The sequence below is a fragment of the Ursus arctos genome, unplaced genomic scaffold (genome assembly GCF_023065955.2).
Source record: "Ursus arctos isolate Adak ecotype North America unplaced genomic scaffold, UrsArc2.0 scaffold_29, whole genome shotgun sequence".
In the NCBI taxonomy this organism is placed as follows: Eukaryota; Metazoa; Chordata; class Mammalia; order Carnivora; family Ursidae; genus Ursus; species Ursus arctos.
The window spans coordinates 35,898,096-35,915,185 of record NW_026622974.1 but is presented as its reverse complement, the minus strand read 5'-3'; the positions used below and the strand labels follow the sequence as shown (position 1 = coordinate 35,915,185).

The window sequence follows — 17,090 nt, the reverse complement described above, 5'->3', positions numbered from 1 at the left end:
AATCACCCATAAATTTGGAAAGATTCATAGTGAAAGTAGTAACGTGGTTACTTTTGTGTATGTATGGGCAGGGAAACAAGTAGATGGGAGACAGAAGTATGACAAGAGCACTACTCATACCTGAATCATGTGAATGCATTATTTATTCAAATAAATTAAACAATTAAAAATAAAACGTTGATACATTCATTTGAATACATACAATACGATAACACTTTAAAAGAGGTATGTAGAAGGTTAGGTATAGAAACACAGAGGAGGGTATCTCTGCTTGGAAGGAATTTGAAAGGACTCCATTGAGGAGGTAATATTTTAGCTATGTTTTTGAAAACCTGCAGGCATTTGCCACAAGGCCCTGAAGAAAAGCTTTCTGGGAAGACAAATGCTGAGCACTTACATCTGAATGTTTTACATTTATCATGGAGCTACAAACCTCATCTTCTCATTTCAGAAACCCTCTGGATTTTGGGTTGGATAATTTTGGGCTGGATAATTCGATTGCGGGGGTCTATCCTATGCACTGTAGGGTATTCAGGGGCATCACCATCCTCTCCTCTACCCGCTAGGATGCAGCAGCACCTGGTTTAGTTGTGACAACCAAAGTGTCTCCAGACATTGCTCCCTTCAGGAGCAAAATCAACCCCTGTTGATTTTGGCATATACAAATACTGGCATTTATAATGAATGAATGAATGAATGAATGGGAGAAAGAAAGAAAGAAAGAAAGAAAGAAAGAAAGAAAGAAAGGAAGGAAGGAAGGAAGGAAGGAAGGAAGGAAGAAAGAAAGAAAGAAAGAAAGAAAGAAAGAAAGAAAGAAAGAAAGAAAGAAAGAAAAAGAAAGAAAGAAGCAAAACTGGGTAACTTTTATAAGGTGATTCTCTGCCTTACAAAAGGAAGCATCCATGAATTCTTTTAGGCAGGATTATCCAGTTGAGTAACTACAGCCTTTAAATAAGGTACATATACATATAAATCTCAGTATCTTCACTTTCATTTTTATTTAAAATTTAAAAAAAACAATTTTTAAGTTTTTATTGAAATTCCAGTTAGTTTACAAAAAGGGGGGCTGGGAGGGGGGAAAATTCCAATTAGGTAACATATAGTATCTTCACTTTTAAAGTGAAGGTGTTAGAACAGCTTCTAAATCCTCTTTCATTTTTAAGTAGTCTACTGATCTATGGTATCGGGTGCTTTATAGTCAGTAACTACTTGAGTGAGTGGGTGTGAAAACGAAAAACATAAAGTATTAGAAACTATGATAAAGTGATGAGAAATTAAGAAGAAACATTTCTGACGCTGCCCTATGCCATTGGAAAATATGACTATTTTTAAAATATGACTTTCATTAAAATTTTTTAAAGTACACTTATGGTCTAGAACAGTGCTGCCCAAAAGAAATATAATGCAAGCCACAAGCATAATTTTAAATTTTCTAATAACCACACTAACAAAATAAAAAGGAACAGGTTAAATTAATTTTAATAATATATTCTTACTTAACATAATATATCCAGAACATTATCATTTCAACATGTAATCAACGTAAAATTTATGAGACGTTTTACATTCTTTTTTTCAACTAAGTCTTGAAATGCACTATTTTACACTTTTAACACATCTATATGTGGAGGAGGCACATTCTAGCATTCAACAGCCACAGGTGGTGTGTGCCTACAATAATGACAGCAAAGGATTAAAATAAGGGCAAAAAGCAAGAACATTTTTCATCTTTGCCAGAGAATGAAGTGTTCCCATAAATAAGTAACCAAGAACTGAAGCTTTACCTTTCAAGCAAAGTTTCTCCTTTTATTCATTACTGATATCTTTCTCAAGCACAATATAAACCATCATGCTTTTTAAACAAAGGATTATTAAAAAAAACACTTAATTCTTTGCTTGATAAGGATCCACTAGTATTATGTTTGGGTTTTTAAAAAAGATTTTATTTATTTATTCATGAGAGGGAGAGGGAGAGAGAGGTAGAAGCAGGTTCCCTGCTGAGCCCGATGCGGGGCTCAATCCCAGGACCCTGGGATCATGACCTGAGCCGAAGGCAGATGCTTAACCAATTGAGCCACTCAGGCGCCCCCACCAGTATTATGCTTTATATTCTGATGCAGTTAGCTCCTGTTTTCTTCCTAGACACCCATGCATTTCGCCACTGCCACACTAGAAACCACCAGATAAACTGAAAACTATCCTTCCAGAACTGCCCAACTGTAGGGATGCCCATAAAATGCTTGGATTTTGGATTCCCTTGCTTTGGGGTCTGGCAGGCCACCTACCTAAAAGAGGGTGCCAGGGATCTTGTATTGAAAGAAGCCCATGCATAAAATTCCTCTTTGGTGCAGCCCCTGTCTCCCCGTCTCGTCCCACAAATCCTCATGCCGGCAATAGTCTCTCTTCACCTACTGTCCCCACTTCATCTCTGGTTTCATTCTCTATTCCTACTTCATTTCTTTTCATCCTCTGTTCCCATCTCATCTAGAAGTTCTAATTGCAGAGTTCTAACATGCTCTGGTTTGCCAGAGTAACAGTTTATCCCGTCGTCCCAGCACAATTACTAAGAGAGCCTCCTTGCATACTCAGAACTGCCCCAGTTTGGACAACTATAGTTACCCCATTCTAGTAGTTTCCATGAATAAGGCCAGCTGAGTTCAGTGACAATCCCTCTAAAGATGAAAGGCCCAAGTGGTATTTATGTTAAAATGGTACTTCACCTTAATTATCATGAACATTCCTTATTTCTGACATGTTAGATCTTTCTGCTTACTCTGTCCCTTTTCATATGCTCTACTCCTGCTGGTTAGCCTGGAGTTCAGACTGTATCCTGCCAGATCCTAAGTCTCTATTGTTAAAAAAAAAGCAAAAAAAAACCACAAAAAACAAAAAACCCGATCCCCTTACTTGCAGTCAGCACCTTTCTGATTTGTGAAATTCCTGTCTTTGCTTCCTAATGCTTTGCAAGTTGTCTCATCACTACCCGCTACTGGCCTCGTTCTAGCAAAACACGAATACTCCAAAAAGGCTTTACAGCGAAAAACACAGATTAACAACCGTCCTCTCACATGCCATGGCAATAAGAATGATAACGCTTTTTCACAGAAACAGAGCCATCTTTCAGGTAAAACACACCAGTGCATGCTAGTTTATACCTAATAACTGTAGAGATACAAGAAAGAATAGATGTGGGCAGCCTCAGTCCTGCAGGAGTGCAGGGGTGAAGGGAGCTACAACGGCAGCAACCTCTAACCATCTCCACCATCTATCGGTTGGCAGTTTCTCAAGTGCTAGGTGCTCAGCAAACATGACCTCCCTGAACCCTCATGATGACATTAGGATGTTTCATTCTTAAACCCATTGTACTGCTCAGGAGAAACTCTCAGATCTGCTCACTGATGCCAGAGAACGTAACAGCTTATGAGTGGCAGAGATGCGATTTGAACCCATGTTGATGTCTATGAAACTTGTACTCTTTCTGTAGATCCTCTGTGGCCTCAGTACAGGGCTGGGGACCATGTTAAGAAGGAAACTTTTAATTTATGAATACATAATAGTTGACTCTACATCTCATTGTGGGTAAGAAATGTGTTTGCACCCCTGAGCCAGGAGGAGCGGGGGAGAGGGAACACTCACTACAGTTTCACTTCTTTATGATTAGAATTTAATTAGAAAGCCTGTTTCCTAGACCCGTCAAACCCTCCTGATTTTGGTTTTGTGGTTGTTGTTTTATTTTTCTTCCTAGTCTTAACTACCTGTATTTCATCCTCATTGTTACACTGAAGGATTTTAAGCTGCCAATTATTTTCTCTCAGCATTTTTAAGATACTGTTCTGTTGTTCTCTGGTTTCTACTGCTGTTCTAGTAAATAGGCTGTAACAGCTCCTAAATCCCAAGAGTTAGCTGTCCATACAGCACACACTGGTTTGTTGCTGCATCTGTCTCTCTTGGCTGTTTCCGAATCCTCTCACTGTCTTTAGCGTTCTGCAGTTTTACTATAGTCTATGCATGGATTTCTTTTTATTTATCTTGTTTGGAATTGCTGAACGAGCTGAATTTGAGGATTTATGACATCAACTCTGGAAAATTCTTAGCCACTATCCCTTCAGATGTTGCCTCTTCCTCTTTCTCACCACGACTTCTGGAAATCTGATTACAAGTGTCAGATCCCCCACGTCTCATGACTATATTTCTACCCTTTTGTTTCTCTGTGCCACATTCTGTATAATTTCTACTGCCCAATCTTGCAGTTCACTGAGCTCTGTTGCTGTGTCTAAACTCTCTGGCTATTTGTGCTATGTAGTTTTCACCAGCTCTATTTTTCATTTCTAGAGGTTCTATTTGTTTTTATTTTTCTTTAATTCAACATGATTATTTTTAATCTTGCTTTTTACTTGTTACTAATGCATTCTTTTAAATATAATTCTTTGAAATATAGTTCAAGTATAATTATTTTTATTCTATATATGAATAATGAAGTCCTAGGGGTGAAAATCTGCTCATTTCTGCTAACCCACTTCCTCATGTTGTCTAATTTTTTATTGTGTACTAATAATTATCTGATGTGTGCCTGTGGGAATTTTGAGGGCTTTAGGTTGAAAGTGTGTTTCACCATTAAAATTTTGTATATACCTCTGCCACACAGCCTGGGAGACCACTAACGAGAGGCCATTTTATTTTTTGGTTTGAGGTTTCTGAGACCACATAGGTGGAATATATTTGAATTCCCAACTCTTATGTAGTCAGGGCTGTGATTACAAAGTCTCAGAGGAAGTCTCTCTTTCCTCTCCCCCATCACCGCATAAACAAGGTCAGGGCAAACAAGAGAACCTGACATCTCCCTTGTTGTTGGAGAGATTTTTTTAAGACTTCCCATTTCACTGATCATATAGACCCTTCAAGAGTCCAAGCCATAGGCAGCGATCTCAGTTCCAACTCCCAGCCTTTACAGACCCACGATCTGGTCTCCCATCCCGTATGACCATTAAAATTCCAATGTGGCTCTTAAGTTCCTAATATTTAGATAATTGCTGGAGGGAAACAGAGGAAGCTTATCACCCTGGATTGCTGCTTCTACTTACCCTTTTTGTATGGGGAAATACCTGAAAAAAATTTCACTGTATAACTTGTTGTATTCTGATTTTTGAGTCATATGAATGTATTGTACATTCAAAAAGTGAAATTCTAAAAAACTAGTCTGGAAGTCAAACTCTACTCTACAAACTCCTTTTTAACACTGTCCCCAGCCCTGATACTGAGGCCTGATACAGAAAGAGTACAAGTTTCATAGACATCAACATGGGTTCAAATCGCATCTCTGCCACTCATAAGCTGTTACGTTCTCTGGCATCAGTGAACAGATCTGAGAGTTTCTCCTCAGCAGTAAAATGGGTTTAAGAATGAAACATCCTAATGTCATCATGAGGGTTCAGGGAGGTCATGTTTGCTGAGCACCTAAAAAATCTGGGGAGATTTCCTTTTGAACTAATCTGCTTATTTTAAATGGTGTTTGTTGTACTTGGTGAAGCATTTTGAGGATGATCTGTCTTTCATTTCCAGGGAGGAGGAAGGAAACCAGAAAAGCCTTTTATAAACTTCATGTCTCCTATGGACTAAAAGCCTAAGGAGCCTGCCACGCTTTCTGATTACCCTGAATGGTAACACAGAAGAACACAGGACCGCTAGTATCAGGTTATATAAATGAGATAACAGTCAGGACGAGGTAAAAGTAGTCATTTAGAAACTTTAGTTAAACTATCACGTCTCCTGCTGGTAGTGAATCAGTGAACTTAGGAGTCAATTAAAAGGAGAAAAGGAATTGGTTTACAAAGGGAATAGGTTTACAAGAATTTCCACACCCTAAAGATCAGACTAGTATGCTTTTGGTATATACACACACTGCTTTTTTGTTCTGTAACAATAAGAGGAAAAAAATAATCCTTTTGAGCATCTATTACAGTCACACTGAAAGGAACTTTACTCATGTTAATTCTTAGCCCTATGTATCATTGTACAGATTAAAACTGAGGCTCAGAGGCAGAAACTGGCCCAAAGAAGGCACAGCCAATAGGCCATGGAGCTAGGGTTCAAGTCTAGGTATGCCTGTACTGTTTCCACACTGCTGATGAAGGCCTCTGGAAACAGGCCTTGAATTACAAAACTCACTGAACTAATAAACAGAAGACTCAGGTCAAACAAGCCAATTTATTCCTAATTTGAGTGTCAAAGTCAGGAGTTATTCAAAAGAAATGACTAGCATTTCTTCCATAGTAAAGAATTAAGCAAGACAATTCTGCTATTCCTATTGCATGTCTAAAATTTTCAGGGGGTGCTCTTCTGAAAGAAGCTTAGGACATAAAGAGGTGACCTCCAACACTATACAGATTATAGAGTCAGGTCACGAGGTAAGGGGAAGAAATTGGTGTATTTTAAAAGGAGCTTAAAATCAGAACATGGGTTTTCCAAACTAAAGGAGGGACAAGGTTCAAGGCAAATGGGAGACAAAGCTGGGAGGAAAAATTTCACTGTGTAACTTGTTGTATTTTCTGATTTTTGAGTCATGTGAATGTACTGCACATTCAAAAAGCGAAATTCTAAAAAACTAGTCTGAAAGTCAAACTCTACTCAAATGTTCTAATTTATATAATAACAGAATACAAGACTAATGCAAACTATATAAGGAGTAAATAAAGTTGTTTCACTTCCACAGTGCTCATTCCTCACACTACGAGTGTTCCCTCAAAACATGTCAAAATTTTAGGGTAAAGTCATTGCTTCATTCTAAAGAGTTAAAGTAAAATCTTTACAGTGGCTAGACCAAGAGGCCAGTGAAAAATACGAACAATACAGTGATTTATTTAAATCTATCTGTTAAAACCTAAGTAAAAAAAAGTACACGTGTGTCCCACGTCACCGCCAGGTTAGCACCGGCACCGCTCACCTTTAGGAACAGCAGGCTTAATGGCCATCCTGCCAACCAGGCATTCCTTCAGCATGGACTCATAATTGACCCAGCGATGAACCTGGCACGAGATATAAATGCAAGAAAAGCAACATGACTCTAACTCCATGAGATGCTCTAATTTTATTTGCAGCAAAACTAACCATTCTTATACTGCTCTGAAAAAACTTAAGAAACAGATTCAATTAGCCAATAAGAGAGCAACAAGAAGGCAGCAGACATAGGAATTCTTTAGAACAATGTTCTCTAAGTGTTGTCTACAGACCTCTGGAGGTTCTTGACACCCTTTCAGATATCCATGAGGTCTCAATTAGTTTCATAATAATACTGAGATGTTATTTGCCTTTTTCATTGGTGTTGACACTTGCACTGATGTGGAAAAAGCAGTTGGGGGTGAAACTGCTTACATGTTGGCACAAGTCAAGCCAGAGGTTTCAATCTTTACGTTCTTCACCATCACATACCCATAGGGGTAGGGGAGATTGGTTTCATTTAAGAATATCCTTCATGAAGGGGCGCCTGGGGGGCCCAGTCGGTTGAGCGTCCGACTCTTGATCTCGGCTCAGGTATTCACCTCAGGGTCATAAGTTCAAGCCCCGCATTGGGCTCCACACTGCATGTGGAGCCTACTTAAAAAAAAAAAAAAAGAAGACTATCTTTCATGAAGTAGAAGAAATGATTAATTTTCTTAAATCTTAATGCTTGAGTATAGGTCTTGGTCACAAAAGAAGTTCTCAAAACATTTCTGCTGCAAAGTAAGATGGTCACCTTGAGGAAAAATACCTAGGTGATTATTTGATTTGCAAATTGAACTGATCTTTTGTCTCAGAAGGCTGTTTATATGTAGAAGAAAAAAAAAAAAGACTGAGAAACTGGTTATTCAGACTTGGGTATCTGACAGACATTTTTTTGAAAATGAACAGACTGAGACTATCACTTCAAGGAAAACAACTGACAGTATTTGTTGCCAGACTCAATGGTGGGAATTAAATTTAAATACCCTCTGGAGGACACCTTCTCAATATACATAAAAGCCTAAAAATATGCTGCTCTTTCACTGAGTAATTCGTGAATTTACCTGAGAAAATATTCACATATACACAAAGATGCAGGTATCAGGATATTCATCATAGCACTATTTATATTAGCAAAATATTGGAAATAATCTAGATGTCCAATTGTAAAAGACCAGTGAAGGAAAATATATCATTCCTAATATAATTATATTATTCTATTCTATTATTATATTATATATTATATTACTATAATAATCATAATTATTAATATTAATAATTATTATTAATATATTATATAATAATTTATTATTCCATGAAACATTAGATCATCAGTAAAATAAATCAGGTCAAATAATACTGACATGAGAATCTTTGTGTATGTTCCTAAGTAAATAAATATATACATAAATAGCAAATACATAATGTGTAATTATAAATGGGCACTCATTTATTAATAGAAATTGGTAAATTACATTTATCAAATATTTAAGGACCATCCAATGACATGTAGAGCACTATCCCTGGGCCTACAGTGTTGGGTAGAATTTTAATAGATAAATGAAGGAGAAAGATATTCAAGGAGGCAAAAGTATGAGGTTTGTTAATCATGGAACTAGTGATTTGCTCAAAGCAAAATGCATGTTGAGAATATTTGTCTTAATAACAGTATTTTAAGGCCTCAAAGTCCACGCCAGGGACTTTCGATTTATCCCACTGTCAACGGTGTGCATCTGAAGAGCTGCAGAACAAGATGCTGAGATGACTGTCTTGAACAATACTCATCCCGCTGTCCTGTTATTTACATTGGTACTGAAGGCAAAGGTATCAGGATAGTATTAAAATAGCAGGACCAGAGAAGGTGATCATGACTTCATCTAAGGCAGCAGGAAGACAGAAAAGGATGTAATGTTTAAAGACAGCACCTCGGGATTTCACCAGTGCTGGATACTGGTGCACAATGAGGAAGGCAAAGATTCTCATGTGGCTTCAGGTCCCCATTACCAGAAATAGGAAACAGAGGAGGAATAAAAGGGAAGAAGATGAATTGATATTATTTGAAGGCAAAATGAACTGAAGTGCCAATGGGTAATCAAATTGCCCATCAGGTGTCTGGAAATAAAAAACAGGAGGTCAGAAGCCAAAGTAGAGACAGAAATCTGACAGTGAAAAGATTATTTAATATTCTTTGTACAAATTAAATACTAGCCCTGAATAAATTCTCAAATATTTAAAGATACAAGAAGCTTCCCCACAGTTTCTAGAATATACAGTTGTTTACTTCTGTGGTAAGTAAAAGTCTTAAATAAACGTCACTGGGCCTATTAAAGCCAAGGGGAATGCAGCAATCTCGTAACTAACGTACCGTTTAAACTGCTAAAGAATTCTTGTGACTTCTCCAAAGCTTAAATTAAGATTTGCTAAAATAAGGTCCATATAACCTCACAACACTGAGGAATACAAACAGGACTAGATTTTACTGGAAACTCTTCTTGAGGAAGAGTACATTCAGCATCAGGAAGTTACAGAACAGATATAAGAAAAAAGTATGGCAATTTTTCACACAAATGTTTCCAAACTTTTCTATTTAGCTTGCATTGCTAGACAATAACAAATTCCAAATGACAATGGGAATTTGCCTTAAATCAGCAATAAGAACTTCCAAGGAGAATGCTATTATGACCAGTGGCCAAACACAACTTTCCTCCAATCCACAAAGAACATTAACGGCAAATGGGATTCTGCTGTTCAAGCAGATGCACCTCAGTCCATTTAAATATAAAACAAACTGTATTTCCGGCAACCTGGTCAAAAAATAAATCCTAAAATAGCTGAGAAGGTAGGAGGAACAGAAACCAAATTATATTTGTTCAGGAGTCAACTCGGGGCGCCTGGGTGGCTCAGTCGGTTGAGCATCCAACTCTTGGTTTCAGCTCAGGTCTGATCCCAGGTTTGTGAGACTGAGCTGCTTAGCACGGAGTCTCCCTGAGGATTCTCTCCCTCTGCCCCTCTACTCACTCGTGTGTGCTCTCTGTCTCTGATAAATAATCTTAAAAAAAAAAAAAAGAAGAAGTCAACTCTAAAAATAACCCGATCTCATTCCAGTATCTCAAATGGTAAAATCCCAGTACCACAACATGGATCATCATCACTAAAATACAAAATAAAGTGTATGTGAGACAAAGGCAAATTTCTATTTTTCTCAAGACTGTTGTTTCAAAATAATGGTTCAGCCTATTGATAGTAGTTCACATACTCTATGTAACTTTTAAATAGTATAAGAGCTAATGTTTGTTTTTAGTAAATGTAAGCGGAAATGAAAGGGGAAAGATGACTAATACAAGTATCTTCTGAAATATACATATAGAATCTCTGCTACCACTCTAGGAAAAATAAATTTTCTATTCATTAATCATCTAAACTTTCTACATCATATGCAGATTCAGTATACCAAGACAGGCCGGTTATTTAACATTCCCCAAAGGAGAAAAAACTAATAAGCACACAGAAGCTTAAGCATCTTGTTCTTTCTTCTAATTGCTACTGCCTCCCATAACCCAACCCTCATCATCATGAAAATCAATCAAAACCGAGTAAACAGCTGCCAGGAGAGGAGACAGCAAGCACTTAAGAGCAGATGCCCAGATACAGATTTGAAACCATCTCTAAAATTAGAGTAAAATAATTCGAAGGGAAATTAAACAGTTGTTACTTATGAGCATCTTCCTACATGTCAAAATTCAAGCCAACAAATGTGAAATTTGTGCAACTATTTTCTTTTTTTTCTACAACTATCACACGGCTAAATCTAAGAGAACTTTTCCACTGTAATACTATGATTACCTTCACCACCTCACCTGATCAAAGAGGTCAGTGCCATCAGATCCTGCAGCTTTCATTAGTTCATCTTCTCCACCAGGATGATACTCCATATATGGGCTGACATTATAAACAAGCCCTATCAAAACAAGGGGAAATAATATTCTAGATGAGCTTCTTAAAAGTTGTACAAACTAGAAATGTAAGTTTCAATAAATCTTTTCAAATACATCCTATTTAACAAATCATTATCATTTCAAAGTATTAAGTACATAAAGAATTTAAGATTTTACCAGACTAGCAAGCTAACAAGTTAGCCCGCCAGTTTCATGGGTCCTGGGCAGACAATGTCAGACAAAAAGGCTAATTTAGTACTCACATCACTAGCAGTAGCCACGATATCAGCATTTGCATGAGTTCCCCGTACCCCAATTCCTACAGACCTATGCAAAGAGGGCCAGATAATACCTGTGCACTAAAGTGCTGTATGACAGGAGGGGAAGTCCAAGTTTAGGAAAGTCGAATCTTTTATAATGGGCAGGAAGTACACATGCCCTTTGTTCTGGAGGGGAGACATTATCTTTATTATACCAAACAGTTCTACTACTCGAGGTTGTTTACTATGCCAGCATCCCTGAAAAGACTGTTCAGAACAAAGACAGGCAGTGTTTCTGCTTCTAAGAAGTGCAGGTATTTGAAATACCTAGAGAGAACTGCCTCCTAACACAAAGAAATAATGAATCACTGCTTATAATTTTTAAAACTTCTCTTTCTCTCTCTCTCCTCCATCATCTTCTACTGCCCTGCTAGGAGAATTTAATGAAGAAGAATCAAACTGTCACCCACGTGTCTGATCATCTCAGCGACCGCTGGGCAAACCAGTGTGACTGGGCCACTGAGGCATGCTCTGAGAAAGCAAGCACGATCCTTCTCTGCAGTTGGCCAAGGAACAAAGATTATTGTTTAGATCTTAATAATCCTTTTATCTTCTCCAAACCTTTATCTCACCTGTTCATATATTTAAATATATCTTTATCTTAAAAAAAAAGAAATAGGGAAAAACAAATGGAGGAAAATTTGCTCAATGATTAGCCTTCCCAAGGAAATGAGCTGCTTTTTAATCCTCTACTTGAAAACTAGACAGTAGTCAAATCCAGCCCTGAAGACACCTCAAGAGTACAATGAGATCAACTGGTTTTCTTATATCCAGGACTAGTCCCTCTTTATGCTATGACTTCCATGAATTTAAATAACTTTAGGTAACTTAAAATTTTCATCCTATAGGATAATCTTGGGAGGAAAGAAGAGACTGGATTTCAGGCCCAAAAAGGTACTATAGTTTTTCCACAAGTTTAATTTTAGAGAATAACCAACCAGATAGATTTCTTTCTAAGATGGCTTAAAAGCAATTTAGGCAACAAAAAGAAGTAAATTCACAAGATCTCTCTTTTAGCAGTCCTCCAAAGAAGTCTGAAAAAAAAACGCAAACAACTGGTGGAGTTCCCTCCTTTCTTCTTCCCTATCCACCTTCTCTACCAAATTTGGAAGGAGTTTTTCCTATTGTTTAATTCTTAAAATCCACAGACCACAAATGCCAGATGTAATGATTAAGATCAGAGTTATTCCCAATAGATTTTTTTTTTTTAAGACAGAACGCCTTACTTGGAATTCCAAACTTTCTCTGCAACCAAACCTTGACTAGAGTTTCTCAAGAACATGAAACTGACAACAACAATCATGAACCTTCTGTGATGGAATTTCATATGTTTCGGCAACTGGCAGAAAGATAAATAGGAGCTTTGCCAGCTATCCACAATCAGCATATAAAGCCTCAAACATCCCACATGTGTTCTCTTCGACCTCTCAGCCCTATAGATTGACCCTTATCCTCTCATATTGTCACCCCAGACCTGAACAGCTTCCATGCTCTTCAAATGGACAAAACTAGGAATGCCTATAAAATCCCTCACTGTAAGGAACTGAGAGCGTTAGCGTCTCAGTCCAAGAACTGTTAGATCCAACCACACTTGGCAGTGTGAGTAGCTTGTTACTTATGAGATATACCCCAGCTTCCAAAACCAACAATCTTTTCCTCTGGTGCAGAGGCTTTCTTCTCTCTTTTTCTTCCTCTATGTTATCTCCTTCCTTTTTCCTCTTCAAATGCATTTCCTAACAACTAAAACTTGAATGTGGCAGAAGAAAACAAACACAGAGAACCTAACTTTACGCTTTTCTTTCATGCTCGATTGTGTTCTATTTGTACTATACGTGCTGTTCAGACAGCAATCTCTCACTTACAAGCCTCTAGCCCCCCGTGGATTCTGACCACCTGGTTTTTGAAACTAATTTTGCTTGCAATTTTCTAAGTTCTGCAATGACACAATCAACTTCTTCCTATAGCTCTAGTTGCACAATATGGCAGATGTGTACAACAGATTGCCCGTCAAATATAAATACATGGTATTTAGGGACCCACAGACATAATCTCAACTCAATGCTAGGCTATTAACGAATTCTGCAAAACCTAAATCCTAATAATGATGTTAAAAACAAAAATGGGCAGGAAGAGGTTCATAAAACATCAGTCCTGAATGGTACAAAACTGCTGTGACCAGGATCCTCTGGTCACAGCCCAACAGGGGCTTTTAGATCATTTACGTGGGTCACCTTCAGTTGCAGAGGGGGAGTCAGGGAGAATATCTATCGACTGATCGATCAATCTATCTATCCATCCACCCAGCCATCCATCTTATCTACTCATCCCCTCCTTTATGCTGATATTTTATTTTTTGTTTTGTACTTTTGAAAACTCTAACCAGGAGTAGATATAAGGATTGACTGAGTACTGTCAAGACGAGCAAGTTAGGGGCATCTGGTGGCTCAGTCAGTTAAGCGTCTGCCTTCAGCTCAGGTCATGATCCCAGGGTCCTGGGACAGAGTGTTATATGTCAACTATATCTCACTGTACTGGAAAAAAAATAGATAAAAAAGAACAACTTATTAAAATTAAAATACAACAGTTTTATTAGGAACATCTACTCTAATGTTTAAGACATCACTTTTAAACACCCTAACGATATTCAGGGGTACCTTTTTTAGCTTCATCCTGGCCAAGCTACAGTGCAACGGAAAGCACACATTCAGAACAACAGCTACACTGAGTTCTTTAGGCAATGTACTGGTACCTATTCTAGTGTTTCTCATGAAATTATCTCTTGTGTTATATGTTTGGAACTCTGAGCTCTCAAACAAGTTCTCAGAATAAAAATTACTCACTTTAAAACGACCACTTAGTGCTCTGTATCATCAGAAACTTATACTGCCAATTCAATCACAGAGTGATAGAGTCTGACGACGAGGAGAACTCTAAAGGCAATTTCTAGTCTGATTTCTGACCCAGTACAGGGTCAAGATCTACAGACAAGACGATCATCCAGCATCTGCTTGATAGGCTAGGAGCTCACTGCTCATATAAAGGCTACGTTCAAGGATCAATATCATTTTTATATCTAAAAACTAATGTTGTCATTTTACACAGAAAGAACTCTTCCCCATCTTGGTAAATGCTGCCCCTAGTTTTTCACATATAATTTTTATATCTGTTGTAACTTAAACCCGAACTGCTACTGCTAAAGCCTAAGGCATCCTAGAACAAAATGTTTGTTTGTGTGTAAAAATTTTAAAAACCCACAACGAAACGTGCAAAAGAAAAGCAAATATGCCAGTGGCCTAACCCCACTAAAAATGTTACTAGGACTGAGCATGAAATGTCATCCTAAACTTCCTGGAAGCCAAGGCTAAAAAGAGACACTGGTAACACTGGTTGCATTATCGGATCTTAAAAAGTATTAAAAAGAAAACAAAAGGAGACTCCTTTCTTTTTTAAAAAGGAGAAAGCGTCTTTGAGTTTTTGATGTTGATATTGTGAGAAACGTGAGTCCCTGTACGGGGGTCACTGACCACACGACAGATACTATGATTTAACAATACGCAGAAACCTTCTTCAGGTAGCATTCCTACCATCCTCCCCAGCGCTGAGTCACCACTAATGTACGTTCTGTCTCTTGAGACTTGCAAATTTGGGGCATTTCAAATTAATGGAAGCATACAATACAGGGTCTTTTGTTTGCCTTCTTTCATGAGGATAATATTGTCAAGGTTCATCCATGTTGCAGCATGTGTCAATACATCATTCCTTTTTATGGCTGAATAATATTGCACGTATGGATAGAGCACACTTTGTTTATCTATTCATCAGTTCATTGACATTTAAGTTATTTCCACCTTGGGATTATTACAAATAATGCTGCTATGAACATTCATGTACGCATTTTTGCGTGGACATATATTTTTATTTCTTTTGAGTATATACATAGGAGTAAATCTGCCGGGTCATATACAATTTATGTTTACCTTTTTGAGGAACTGCCAGAATGTTTTCTATACTCAGCAGCAATGTGGGAAGCTTCCAATTTCAGAGCACTCTTTTTTAGTCACCACTCCAACTTCCCATAGACAGAAAAAGCCTTTTCCCACCTACAGAACCTGAATCACTTATCTCAGATAATGAAACTCACAACTGGATCGCAGCAAGCTCCAACTCGTTCTCAACCCCAGCTCTATATCTGACACCACAATGTAAGCCTCAAGTGACATTTATACCTATTAACCTATCTCCCAGATGAGGCTCCCACAATTTTTCAGGGTAGGTAACCCCATGTGAACCGTGATAACCCACCGATAGGGAGTGAACTGCATCCCTATGGTTCGAGGCCACACACCCACTGATAATTTGTCATTTTCTTTGTTCTATTTTATGTCAGAGAACCTCAAAGCATGATCCAGAGCTTCCTGAGGGAGCTTAAATGTCTTTTGGTGGGTGGTCCAAGGCCAAACCGTTTTTGTAGTAATACTAACAAGATGCCATCTGCCTTTTTAAAAATCTTTCTTCCACAAGTGTGTAAGATAAAATGCAGAAGGTGACACAAGAATACAGTTGTCACCTATGAAGTTACACTTTAAAAATATGTGCCAAGATGTAAAACAATGCCACTTCTCTATTTTTTGTTTTGGAAAATAAAGTTATTTTTCATAAAAATATCTATTATTTGTGATAACATATGGTGACTTTATTGTTTTTATTTTAAAATTAATTTTAAAATATTCTTTGTCTTTTTTTTTTTAAGGTGGTTTTATTGGGGTACCTGAGTGGCTTAGTCAGTTGAACATCAGACTGTTGGTTTCAGCTCAGGTCATGATTGCAGGGTCATGAGACAGAGCCCCAAGTCAGGCTCCGCACTCAGCATGGAGTCTGCTTGGGATCCTCTCCCTCCCCATGTTCACGCTTGCACGCGTTCTCTCTCTCTCTCTCTCTCTCTCTCAAATAAATAAATAAATAAAATCTTGGTTTTATTAAAGCACTGGGACAGGACCTGTGGGCAGAAAGAGCTGCCTCTTTAAATTTCATAATTTTCATTTCTGAAAGGCAAAAACATCAACAGATATAACATCATAAACAAAACCTCCTCGGGGGTCTGTGTAATTTTTACAAGAGTAAAGAGATCTTAAAGCCAAAAAAATTTCAGAACTATTGCTATAAGTAAAAGTATTTTTGTAATCATATTTAAAATTAGTTTTGAAAATTCAAACAGAGATTTAACTCTAAAGCCCCACATTGTATTCACTCAACAAGAATTTATTTAATGCCCATCATGTACATGCCAAATATTATGCGACTCACTGCAGTATTTCTACTTATTTCACTATTCCCCATGGCTCATTTTGTTGGCTCTAAAATCAATGAAGAAAAAGGTGTGCTCACACAATAAAATCATAGCATATTTCACTGTATTCAAATGTACAGATCCATTTTCGCAAGTACTGTGACCACTTTGCCATCTTGTGTTCAGTAAAGAAATAACACATTATTTTAATTTTACTACCGATATTTATCTAGTTCTTCTATCAACTGCTGAGAGAGGGTGTTAAAATACGCAACCATAACTGCTGATTTTATTTCTACCTTTCAATACTATCAGTGTTTGCTTCACGTATTTTGAAACTTTGTTATAAAGCATAAACAGTCTTCATAATGAACTGACTCTTTTAATGTTACGAAATGTCTATCTCTAGTAAGATTCTTTGTCTTGGTAATATACTTCATCTAATATCAATATAGGTCAACCCTGTTATACTTACTGTCTAGACAGTACACATTTTTCTCCACTTATACTTTCAACCTATCTGTGTCTATGTATTTTAAGTGTACCCCTTCTACAGAGCACCTAAATAGATAT

At 37.5% G+C, this 17,090-nt stretch overlaps 1 protein-coding gene across 3 annotated transcripts in view; it reads right to left on the bottom strand.

Annotated features, from left to right (window-relative positions):
* The window catches only part of LOC113261057 (cytochrome b5 reductase 4), an 82,169-nt gene that overhangs the window by 46,937 nt on the left and 18,142 nt on the right, over positions 1-17,090 (bottom strand). For all 3 annotated transcript variants that reach the window (XM_026506985.4, XM_026506987.4, XM_026506988.4), the window contains exons 3-4: positions 10,833-10,933; positions 6,941-7,022 (exon numbers count right to left, since the gene is read on the bottom strand). In XM_026506985.4, the coding sequence (XP_026362770.3) occupies positions 6,941-7,022; positions 10,833-10,933 (183 nt within the window). The remainder of the gene's footprint in view (positions 1-6,940; positions 7,023-10,832; positions 10,934-17,090) is intronic.